The 13291-nt window shown below is 32.7% G+C and overlaps 1 protein-coding gene across 2 annotated transcripts; it reads left to right on the forward strand.

Moving 5' to 3' along the window:
• The first annotated feature begins 7550 nt into the window (after positions 1–7550).
• Positions 7551–12860, forward strand: LOC117931322. 2 transcript variants are annotated; one of them, XM_034852272.1, is made up of 4 exons: positions 7551–7654; positions 8168–9547; positions 9674–10634; positions 12324–12860. In XM_034852272.1, exons 2-4 carry the CDS (start codon positions 8318–8320, stop codon positions 12575–12577), a joined length of 2445 nt encoding a protein of 814 aa, XP_034708163.1. In that variant the 5' UTR covers positions 7551–7654; positions 8168–8317; the 3' UTR covers positions 12578–12860. The 2 variants fall into 2 exon arrangements, with proteins under 2 accessions (XP_034708163.1, XP_034708164.1); XM_034852273.1 differs by lacking the exon at positions 7551–7654 and having other exon boundaries at positions 7725–9547.
• Positions 12861–13291: the final 431 nt, after the last annotated feature.

The following is a 13291-nucleotide window of genomic DNA, read 5'->3' on the forward strand; positions in this document are numbered from 1 at the left end:
CTCAATAACTTGTCGAATTATTATGTCCAAACCCCTTTAATGCTATACTAAATCTAGCATTTAAGAAAAAACAAAGAAAAAAAAAAGAAAAAGGAAGAGACATAATCTAAACAAATCAAGGGCTAATACCTAAAGCTTAGAGATGGGGCATGTTGTTCTTTTTAGGGGCAAAGATTATACACACAACCTTTATTCAAGTACATGGTATTAGGTCCTCATTATAAAATATTGGGTTGGTCCCCTGATTTGGGCATTATGTAATATCAACTTTGAGAAGTTTGAGTGACTTCCCATATGGTTGTCATCAACACATTAAGTCATTGAAATGGACAACTCAACTTCCCCCAAAGCCTTGGGCTGGGGAGAAAAGGAGGACAGTGATGAGTTGTTTGGTTTCTAGAAGAAAGTGATTCCTATATAGTATAGATGAAAAAGGGCTTCCATACAATCATGGGCTATAAAGGCTACAGCTATTAGTCTCAATTTAGTAGAATTTTTAGGTTTAATTATAGTAGACAGCTTGTGTGATTCAACACTTAAAAGTAGTGGTTGTGAGAGCTCCAACAAGAGTTTTGGCAACCTACTAGAACTAGCCCTTTTTTTTCTTTTTAAAGGAAAGTGAAAGGTATGAATTTAGCATAGGTCCAAAATTTATGGTGAAATTAAAATTAAAATGCAAATATATGAAATCGATATAAATAATAAATTAAAATACAAAAGAATGAAATTAATCGAATATAATTATACATATGGTATGACCTAACTTATTGTATTTTTTGGTATGTATTGAATCAATATTATTGATCGACCCATTTTTTAATCTATGATATCTTCATCTCAAGTAGTCATAAAATTCTAAAGAAAAAAATAAATATACCATAAAAGCAAAGTTACAAATACAAGACGATATAAATCACATTTTAAACTTGTTCAATTCCCTATTGATCGGTCGACTTATATAAAAAAGTTGAATAGTTTGAGAACCAACAATGTACATCGAGTTATCTAATACTTAATATTTCGGTGTATACATAATTCCGAGACTACCAAGAATTAGAGCTCTAGCATAGTGCCTAATTTGTTTTTTTTTTTCATTTTTGTCCTAGTTGTATGGCTCCTAGATTGGATATTGAGAGGTGCCCTAAAGGTCTAAAAGCCTCCCTATCCCATTAATTAGATAAAAACCAAGTACTCAACAAATAATTGAAGAATTATTGAAACCATATGGATTGGTTTCAGGTACACATGATGAAAAAAGTCTTACAGCTTTTCATATCCTAAAGAACTTTAGAGAATTTTGTCATGGAGATGGGGGGAGGAATCTGGTTATGGCCTTACCAGACACCTCTGTGAAGCCTTGCGTGGAGGAAACCAGGAGGCCCCTATTGCAGAACAATGTCTTCCTGACTCCTGAGTACATAGTCATTGAGCATGGGAGATTGTATGATTTTTTCCACATGTATTTTCCTTTTTCTTTTTTTTTGTCCTCCATGTTCCTTAAGTACCCTACAAGACCATTTAAATATTAAATAAATAAATAAAAACCCCTAGAAACAGGCTTCAGTCTCTTAAATTATGTTTGATTTCAAGAAAAATATTAAAGAAAGTAAAAAAAAAAAAAGTTGAGGGAACCGGTTTTCTCGTATTTGATTTTACAATGAAAAATATAAGAAAAAAATATTAGTTAGTAATTTATGTATTTTTAAGTTATTTGATCTTTATATGGAATAATTAACACAATTAAATGATTTTGAAATACTATATAAAAATAATATATTAATTTAAAATTTACTTTTTATTTTTCTTCTATTTTCTTTCTCATGTTTTCTCTAGATTTTGACAAAAATAAAATTATTTTTTAGAATATGATAATTTTAAAACTATTTTTATATGTGGTAGTCAATCGAAGTGCAATTATTTTTTGAAAATATAAAAAAGGAATTATCTCTTCAATAGACAATTTTTTATATATTGATAACTTGAAAAGTATCATAAATTTAAAAATAGTTTTAGGAGGAACATATTTAAAAAAATATTTTTTTCAAAATCTCGTAACCAAACATAGTTATAAAATTGCTATCATTTTTTTTTGGCAATTTCTTTCTAGACTTTCTCAACTGCATTAGAGATTTCACTGATTCTAGAAAACATATCAAAGAAATGTTTTATGCCATGTTCTTATGGCCACATTTAGTGGTATTCACTGTTCTTCCATGCACAAAATTTAATGCCCAAGTGTTAAAAATGGTATTATTGTGAGATAAAAATAAAACTTCACAAAAAATAAATAAATAAAAATAAAAATAATTCACAAATACAGTGGTATTATTGGCATCTAAGAACAAGAAAAATGGTGCTATAATGTAAAAAAAAGGCATTCATCAAGAACCCAAGTTATATATCTCTACTTGTAAATGACCAAAAATGGTATGAAAAATAAAATCCTAGAAATTGCCTTCTAGGACTATTAAAATTTTTTTCGATAGTCTATAAATACAAGCGATGGTTTATAAATTGTGTTAGGTTTGTTTCACGTGTGGGATCGAATGCTTGTTTGACCTTTGCATGGCCAATTGATTGAGAAAAATAGAGGATTTGATTGAGTTTTGGGAATTAAATGATTAAAATACATCTAATTATTTTTGTATGGTAATATATTTAAGTGGGATATTCCTTTTTTTGTTGGCATGGATGATTTTAGAACCTTGAATCCAAAAAAGAGGGTCCAATCTAAGTGAAATTAGAAGAACCAACCAAGCCCATTCATACCACAAGAGACATGTTTTCAATGAAATGTGACACAAGAAATGGAATTTTCCCAAGAAAATTGCCAATTTTGTCCTCAAACCAACCAAGCCCATTCATACTACAAGAGACATGTTTTCAATGAAATGTGACACAAGAAATGGAATTTTCCCAAGAAAATTGCCAATTTTGTCAACCAAACCCAACTTCATCTCACTAGTGGAATGTCCTAGTACTTGCTTAATCAAATTGTTAGAAACATTCCAATTATGGAAATATTTGTCCCTTGGGTCCCATCAATGAAGAAAACCTTTGATTAAAACCCCAACATGGTTAACTAATTATTCTTACCTAAAATGTGAGGTAGTTATGGTTTGGTGAATCTACAAAGGACTTGCACTAAAAGAAAATATGAGTCAAACCAAGTTAAGTAATATATATATATATATATATTTGTGAATTAAAGTTTTCTTTAATAAAAAATTAATTTTTTTTTAATTTTTAGATATGAAGAGGAGGTGGATGTAGTAGGTTAACAAATTCTTATTTTATTTTGTAGTATAAATTTTTATGTATGCAATAATTTTCATGAAGGTCATTTTATAATATGATAATTTTTTTTTTTTTTGACTCATTATACAACTAATAAGGGGTGATAAATTTTGATACAATTCGTCAACACAATTTGAATTCAACATGTTTTTTACAAGTTTGAATTGAATATAATTGGATTTGGATCGACTTGCATAATTTCTTTAGTAAATAGGTAATTTTTTTGTCAATCCATATAATACAAATTAATTCATTTAATAATCTTGTTGATTATTCTAATCATAAATTTAAATTATTTAATCCATATTTGATTCATTTTAATTTTTTAAAAATAAATAAGTAAATTAAATCATAAATATATTTGGTTGAGATATTAATTATATAGACTTACACAATATCTAACTTAACTTAATTATTAAATGAATTACACGACGTATTACCTATTTAATAATTAGTTAGTATTTAGGTTTATATTTTTTACATTCATGTTAGGTTTAAGTTGACTTATATATTGAAATATCTAAATTTTTGACACGATACGAATATGATCTATCAATACGAATTAATACCCTTACGACTAATATCATATAAGATATGATATCAAATTGATAATATAAATTTTTTCTTCTAAAAAAGAAAATTTATATCATAATATTAGAAAAATTAATGTTACTTCTTTAGATAAAATGTAAATTTAAACTTGTATTAAAAATTATATAAGAATTGTTAAATCTATCCACCTTAAATCTTTCGTACATTCTTAGCAATGTTTTAAAAAGAAATATTTGGTTAAAATGGATGAAATAATCTCCAAAATTGGAAATCTAACCCTTTTTATGTTTTTTCTGGAAAAGTAATCCATTTTTTTACATAAATGTCATTTTTTATTTTAAGTATTTATATATAGGTTTTAAAAGAAATTGTTATTTTTATAAAAAATAAAAAATAATAAGGATATTTTTGTTCAACCAAAAAATGGTGAAATGTTAAATTTAAAAAATTAGGTTTTGAGAGTTTCTTTTAATCAAATAACCCTTTTAAAAAACCGGTCCAACCGGTGGCCGGCCATTAATCCCGGTTCGGCCATTTGAGTCTGAGAGCCTTCGAACCGGCGTCAAACCGTCAGAACCGGAAGACCCGGCCGATTTCGGGTGAACCGAACAGTTCTCTTCTCCCCATCCAATCTGCCTCAACTGCGCTCCCCACCCCTTCCTTCTCCTCAGCCCCACGCGGCCCCTTCGCATTCCCCTTTCTCCTTCCTTCTTCCTAGTCCCCCGTTCCCCCTTTCCGTTTCCGGTTGGCACCCCAACCCCCCACCAACCCTTCCTTCTTCCAGCCCCCCTCTTCCTTTTGGCCTCCCCTTTCCCCTCTTCATTTCCAGATTTTTTTTCCCTTTCCATTTCTGGTTGCCACTGTCGCTCCCCTTCCCCCTACCAACCCTTCCTTCTTCCAGCCCCTCATGGTGCAACCCCATTTTCCTTTTTGCCCGCCCCTCTCCCCCGTTCATTTCCAGATTTTTATTTTTTTTATTTTTTACCTCATCTCCATTATTATCTATTTTATTTTATATTGGTTATTTTTTTATTTGATGAGTTTTAAAAATTGTCATTTTAATTTAAAATAATGAAAACATTATAATTTAAATAAATTTCCGATTTTAAAATAAGTTTTTGATTTAAAAATAAATTTTAAAATTCAAAATTTAAAATAAAATTCTGATTTTAATTTTAATTTCTAATTTGAAATTAATTTTCTGGTTTTCTAATAAAATTTTAATTTTAAAATAATATATAAAATTTTATTTTTATTTTTATAATCATTTTTAATTTTAATGATATATAAATTATATATTTATGATTTCATAGATTCTATCAGCAATCCAACCAATGAATAGTGAACTATGAACTGATAATTTTTCTAATTTATTAACCGGTTCTGAAAATATTGATTTTATTAAAAAATTGTATGTGCAAAACAATAGAAATGTTTTAAAGTAGTTGACTTCGCAATTTAGCTCAAAGGTGACAAATTTCTTTATAGAAAGCAACATACTCTAGTGAGCATTAGATCAGTTTGACCAGAGGCAATCACACCTTTAAGCATTTATGGGTGAACATGGTAAAACATTTAAATCTTCTTACAATGGTCTTAATTGATGAAGACTTGAAATCCCGTAAAACACGTAGAGGTGAAAATATCTCATAAATATTTAGAGTAATTATGAGATATCTCAAGGGAATTCTTAATCCCATGTGTGGAGAGACATTTAAAATCATAAGGATTCATTAAATCAAAATGAATAATATTTATATAGGAAAAAATAAATTATTTTAAGCCGTATTAGTCTCGACATCAATTCCAATATGTTTAAATGAAAATTGTGAATAACTTTGAAATTTCATAGAATACAACAAATATAATTTGTTTTTATGATGATGATTATCATATCTCACAAAAGTTCTTACGATTATATAGAGCATACAATTATAACATTTTAGATTTATTTCAACTCATTCAAAAGACCGATATTACATGGGGGCATGATAATCAATAAAATTAATCCTTAAAAAAAATCTAAATACATAGTATTTTTTTAAATATTTACCAAATTACTTTTCCATTACATGTTAAAATCATAATCAATAATTATAATTTTAACTTTCAGGAAAAATCACGGTTAGTAACTATGATTTTAACCTTATATCTAAAATCATAACCACTTATTGTGGTTTTAATATAATAATAATAAATCATTACATCTAAGAAGACAAAATGAAAAACCATTTCAAACATTTATTATATAAAAAAAAAAAGGTGGGGGGGTAGATGAGGAATTAATGGTGCATTCATAGAGTTGGATGGCACGTGATTTCCGCATGTGGCAACCGAGCAAGCCACGTTGACTTTTGCTGTCAAAACCATTTTCCAAAACGGCGGCAGATGAGCGATGCTGTGTGCCGATTGACTCGTCCATCCACCTATACGTGTCCATACAAAAGATCACCACCGTCAATACCATTCCGCAGCCACATCTCCAATTACGCATGTTTTCAACGTGAATGGAAATCCAACGGTGCAAGTCGCCTATTCTTTCTGATCTAGCAGCCGATGATTTCCACGGTCCTGATTGATGATGATGCTCAGGAGCTGTGGATTGCGCCGTAGGGTATCTTAGCCCAATTCAGAATTTTATTGAGAATAAACAAATTATAAAAGCCAAAGCAAGATTTTGCACTTTTGAAGCAACAAAAACACTTCCATTTTCAAAACAAAATTTTGACTATCTTTTTTATTACTATTTATTTATTTATTTATTATCATAATTCATAAAAAGAAAATTATTCAACTTATAATACGTTTGTAAATAATTTTTTAATATTATAAATGATTTTTTTGGATGTTTAAAAATGTTTTATAAATTTTATCAAATATCTTGTTTTTTTTTTCAAAAAATACTTTTGAGGTTAAAAAACACTTTTAGAATCATTGTGACTTTTTTTTTAATATAAAAATTTAGGACATTTTCGGTGGGAAGATTCGAACCAGAATCATGTGTCATTTATTGGGACATTTTCGAACATTCACCCTAGCTAACTGGGCTACCTCGACGGGTAGAATCACTGAGACTCTTAATTTCTTATTTTCTTTTTTCTGATTTTTTTTTTCTCAAGTAAAAATAAGTTAGAACTTTACATATGTTGAAATAAATTTTAAAATTAATTTATAAATTAAAAATATTTTTTATTTTTCTTTAACTTTTCCTTACCATTTTCTTTTATTTCCATTTCCTCTCAAAAATTTCAAAAACCAAAAATGGAGTTAAGTTTTATGAATTTTTTTCTTCTAAAATTAAAAGGTTTTCTACTTCCATTTTGCAGGAAAAAATAGAAAAAAAACCCAAAATAGTTTAAAGTAAAACAAACAATAAAAGGGGTTATGATTGGGACAAATGAACCTTTTCAAAAAGATCCAACCAAACAGTGCCTAACTTTCAGAAAATAACCCAAGGCCCGTTCACATTGGGCCTTCATTTTCCTCTTTCTCTGACCTCTTCATCCTCGGCACCACCAATTACAAGTTGCTACGTATGGAGGGTAGAATTGTCGTTTCAAAAAAAATCAGCCAATCAAATTCTTACATCTACCGACTCTAGTTGACATAAGAGGCAGTTCCGTGCAATAACGGTATATATAACGAAACTCAGAAAATAATAAAATTGTTTTTAAAAAATAAAGAAAACACTTTCACCGAAAAAAAAAAAAAAAAAAAACCAAAACAAAAAGAAACATTTTATCTGTTTCGGTGGTGGCTGCTTCTTCTTCTTCTTCTTCTTCCTCCCCCTCCTTCCAGCCCTCAGGTATGCCTACACGCCAAACCCTATCTTTCTGTTTTTAGAATTTTCTCTCTCTGTAAAATCCCAATTTGAATATGATATGCTGTACCTCTGATTGCATCATTTTCATTTTTTAAAAATTTTTGCTTTTTGAAAACAGTTTTTTTTTTCCCTTTTCGGGTGGTGTATTTGGATGATGATTTCAATATGATTGGTGGGTGAAACGCATGTCTTTTTGACTTTGATTCAGTGGATTTGGATGGTGAAACGCATCTTCATCTAGACTTTATCTCTCTATGTGTATGCCATACGTTTGATGTTTTGCTGGTAATTTTGGATATGATTGATGAATCTTTGTATTTTTTTTCTTTGGATTTGATATGAAATAAAAAGGATTTGTGGGTATATCAACACTGTTTTATTTTGAATTTTGTGATCTGGGGTTTTGGTTTTTGTTTTTGTTTTTGTTTTTGGTGATATGGATCTTGGAGTGTTTCTATGTTAGATTGATGGGAATTTGTTACCTCATTTGATTAGGGCTTAAGCAAGAAAGAAGAAATTGGAGAATTGGGAAACAAATCTGCATTGATTTGATCTGGTATTGGTTAGAAAATGAGAAAAACTTGACATTTATATGGTTTGATTTGATATAATATTGGGGTTTGACAGTTTTTGGTGCAAGTACTGATGGGGAGGGGAGGGAAGGTTGGGAGTAAGCATATTTTTAAGAGAAAAGTTAGGTCAAAAGATAAGGGTTCAGATGATTCAGATGAGGATTATGTAGTTGGGGAAGATGAAGAAATTGAAGTATCTGATGGTGGTGATTCAGAAGACTATTGTTATTCTCTTGAAGGAGATGAAGTAGAGGAAAGTTTATGTAGCTTAGAAGAGGAGGAAGACATGAGGAAGGGGTTTAGGTCAAAAGCGAAGATGGGTGCAGCTGGTCAGAGGAAAATTGGGTGCAAAACATCAAAAAAGAGGAGAAGAGTACTGAACGAAGAAGACGATGATAAGGATTATGAAGAGGAGGAGGAGGAGGAAGAAGAAGAAGAAGTGGAAGAGGAGTTTTTGGGTCGGAGGAAAAATAGGATTAAAACATCATGGAAGAGACAAAAAGTTTTGTATGAGGAGGAAGAAGATGAGGATTATGATGAGGATTATAATGAGGATGACGAGGAATTTACACCAGAGGAAATGGATTGTGAGGATGAAGAGGAAGAGACGCCAATAAGAAAGAAGAAAAACGGTAATAAGAGGGTGGCCAGCCGAGCTTCACAGAAGAAGGCGTTTGCCAAAGGCCGGAAACCAAAGAGAAATTCCAAGGTTTTGAAGAAGGGTTTGAGAAAGAAAAGAAAAAGGAATACTGGGTCGAGGAAGAAAGCCAAGGTTGATAATGATGGTGATTTCATAGATGAAAGGCCAGTCGTGAGAGAGAGAAAATCTCATAAGAGAAAGAGGAGATTGGCTCCAGCATCTGATTCAGAATTTGTAAGTTCTGGATCATCTGATTTTGAATTCACTATATCTGAGGAAGAGAGGGAGCAGGTGAGAGAAGCAGATGAGTTCTGCAGAAGATCAACGAATAATATGAGGAGTGCATCTCTGCCAGCTAAAACCATTGAGGAAGAAAGAAAGCCTCCAGTGAGAAAGGGTAAGGAGAAGGTTGAGGATGTGAAGAATGAGGTGGGAAAACAGGTGTGTGGGATTTGTCTGTCAGAAGAAGGAAAAAGAAGGGTACGAGGAACATTAGACTGTTGCAGTCATTATTTTTGTTTTGGTTGCATCATGGAATGGTCGAAAGTGGAATCCCGTTGCCCGTTGTGCAAGCAGAGGTTTATGACAATCAGCAAGCCTGCAAGAGCAAACACAGGAATTGACTTGAGAGATGTGATGATACAAGTTCCAGAGCGTGACCAGGTATGTTTTTGCTTTCCCAAAACCATATTGCAGATATACAAAGAAGAAATTGGCCCACAATGTCTACTCCCTTTGCTTTATGCCTTTATTGTTTTCATTAATTTTAAAATGGTTTTTTTGCTACAGGTCTATCTACCATCTGAGGAAGAAATTAGGGGTTATCTTGATCCATATGAGAATGTGATCTGTACTGAATGCCACCAAGGTGGGGATGATGGCCTCATGTTACTGTGTGATCTCTGTGATTCACCTGCACACACCTATTGTGTTGGTCTTGGACGGGAAGTACCTGAGGGTAATTGGTATTGTGAAGGCTGTAGGCCTTCTCAAGTCCAGGATCCTTTATCTGATCACAGAACAACACAGAACACCTTGTCTGACAGACCATCTCCTGTTGGAAATATTGGGGAAAGTTTGGTGACCTCTCTGTCTTTGTTGTCTACACCATTCACTCAAGGTATTGGGATCAATATATCTCCTAGATACAGAAATGCTGAAGCTGCTTCTCCAGTATCAGCATCAGGGGCATCAACTCTATCAGGGAGACGGTGGATACACCGTCAGATCCATCAAATCCGTTCTAATAATAGAATGAGCCATGTGGCTGTTAGAAATATTGGGAATTCAGCTCCCAATTCAGGAAGTGATTTTTTAAATTCTCAAATTGATCGGGGTTTGGATACAGCATCTCAACATACAAAAGCACTAGAAACTGGGACATCTCACAGTACAATTTTTGAGGAAAGTTTACAGGACAACCGCTATCCATCATTGCAAAATATGGATCTTCTTTCTCCAAGATTGAGCCAGTCAAGGAGGCAAGACATCCAGGCTCCAACTACTACTGATACTGCTGGCCCTGCCCGTGGGACATTATGGGATGAACTTGTAGGGATCAGTTCAGCATTCAATTCAATATCAGGTAATGAGCAACTCCATCAGTGCAGCAGCAGATCAAGCATCAGGTCAGACGGTAGTGTATCCCCTAATGCAGTTAGAGAGGGGAACCATTTCCATGTGGTGAAGGAACAATTGCAATCAATGGTTAGAAGCCATTTGAAAAGCTTGTCCAAAGATATTGATTTAGGTAAGTTTAGTTCGGAGTTCCTTTTTTCAACTTCACATACCATTCCATCTTTTTAGACAATGTAGTTGAAGAGGCTGGAAAGAGCCTTAGATATGGGTGTTTTCAAATATATTAGTTTTTATCTGTGCATTCTTACTTTGATGCTGATATCTTGTTGCATACAAAAAGATAGGAAATTAATGTGTTTTGTGTGCTTGCATTCTATTATTCTTGGGGCGCTTCAGCAATATCTTGTTACGTTCAAAAGATTGTGAATAATATACTGTACTAGTACCAGCCTAGTAAATCTGGTAGGACTTTTTGTTTACTGTCAAACTTGTCTCTGAAACATAGTCATGCCATGGCAATTATCCATGTTTAATACCATTTAAAATTGAGATAGTTGTAGAACATTTATCAGATAATAATGCACCCATAAACTTCTGAAAATCCTGAAAATAATTAAATTAAATTAAATTTTAAAAAGAAAAAAAAAAAGGAAGAAAAAAAGGAATAAGCATTTATACTGATTATGAAGTTAAAGATATAATCTAATAACTTAATAGAGATGTCCTGCCTTATAAAAAGAGAAGATAGTTGTTTTATCATCTAATAACCCCTCTTATCTATTGCTTATAATTAGTCAAAGTTCATTATAATCAATCACCATTGCCCCACAAATTTGAGATTCATGACATGCATCATAAGTTTAAGCGTATTTGATATGAAGAGGTTGAGATTTTAATATTCTTCAATCACTGAATCTTTGCTTATTTGCTTTGGCTTCCATTTGATATAAACAAATAAACATGCATATGTTCCTGATTGTTTGGATCCATAATTTATAGATTTGATTAACTTGCTATATGATTTTGTAAGGAAATTTTAGCTTTTGTATTTGTGTATATACACACATGCCCTTCAGGCCTGGCTCAATCAGTAAAGGGTTGAAGAGGGCTTGTGGAAGGTTTCAGGTTGAAGTCCCAATAGAAATGCTGTTTATTCGGCAAGGATAGGAAGCTACATTTCCATCCTAATGTACTTACAAAATTAGGAGTGAGAGTTTCTGTTTACTGAAAGTGGACTTGGCTGCATTCTCGGCTTTCAAGTTGTACCACTTTGTGCTTCAAAAAACCACGATACCATCCATCTCCTAGAAACAAGTGCATGGCCAGTTCTGGCAGAAGCCTAGAGTAGCAGCCCACTATGTTTTTCAGGTTTCTTGGCGGGATTGACACATGGGATTGACACATGAGATCAATGCACTTAACCCGCAACTAGTGCTTAAGGAATGTTAGGTGGTGTTTGTTTTTTTGGCTTTTTGTTGAAAACTATTTAGTTTTAGAATTTAGGTTGTTTGTTTTTTTACTTTTTCATGACTTATTATAAACTTTTTACTAAATAGAAAAAGCCAAAATATGTGGCTTTTTCTAAATACAAAAAATAACACAATGGTTTTTTTTACTTTTTAATACTTAATAGAAATAAAATACTACAAAAACAAACAACCTAATATTTAATACTATTAAGTATTAAGGTTCTATTTAGAATTAAGTAAAAAAACAAACACCACCTTAGTTTCATGATTAATTTTGCACTATTTGCAGCCCTGAAATTGCCATTTACTAATGCATCATTGCTATGTTGAATAAAATTTCAAAACACCATCCAATGGGTCATACTCATACTGTCTCACCTCCTTGGGTGCAGGTCTCAGTACCTTCAAGGACGTGGCAAGGAGTTCAACACACACTATCTTAGCTGCATATGGCCTCGAGCACAGGAGGAGCGAGGTTCACTCTGTGCCAACACCGCCCATCTGCTCCCACATTGAGAGAATAGCAGATGGGCAGATGAGTCTGATGAAAAGCTCCTGCTCGTGTTGCTTTGACTCCTATGTACGTGATGTAGTGAGGAGGATTCTGAACACGAAACTGCCACATTGGCTAGGAATTAGGGAGTGATGCAGCGAGTTAGTCCAGCACACCCAATCATTTTTTGGTTAGGAGTTCAGACAGGGTTTTGTTGTTAAGATCATTTACGTAGAACCCAAATGGGCTCTCTGCTTACTTGATTAGTTCTCACCCATTTTAACATTTATTCTTTGGAAGCCAAAGACACAAGTTTCTGTACACTTGTACTCTCCGGTGGTCTTAAAATTCTGCTGATTATGACTTACAGATTCGGATTTATCACAGAAGAAAGACAGAGAAAGAATGGCTACTTATTGGTAATATTATTTATACCCATCGTAAATCTTGGAAATGTGTGGTTGTATGGGAGTTCCACATTGATGGAATGGGAAAAGGGCTGTTTGGTAAGTGTACAACAAAAGAGTTCTATTTGCACAAAAGTAATGTTAGGTGGGAGATCTCCTCTGAGAGGTCCTCGTGTTACATCCGTTTATAAAGTACCCATAAAAAAACAAAAGAAAAAAAAAAAAGCTTACAGGTATATGATACTTTGCTGCAAGCACAACCGCTATGGTCGCCATGGTCATGGAAACTACATTATCTGCCACTTCACCACCACTACCAATATTGACAACAGTCTTGCTGGTGGGTTTCACCAGCAGAAGCATTTCCAGAGGAAGAATATTTTACAGAAAAACAAGTCTAAGTTGAGCAACTACATGCGAAAAAGGCCACGGTTAAAAGGTTCATGAACAGTCGCCCTCA

Source organism: Vitis riparia, chromosome 14 (assembly GCF_004353265.1).
Source record: "Vitis riparia cultivar Riparia Gloire de Montpellier isolate 1030 chromosome 14, EGFV_Vit.rip_1.0, whole genome shotgun sequence".
NCBI lineage: Eukaryota > Viridiplantae > Streptophyta > Magnoliopsida > Vitales > Vitaceae > Vitis > Vitis riparia.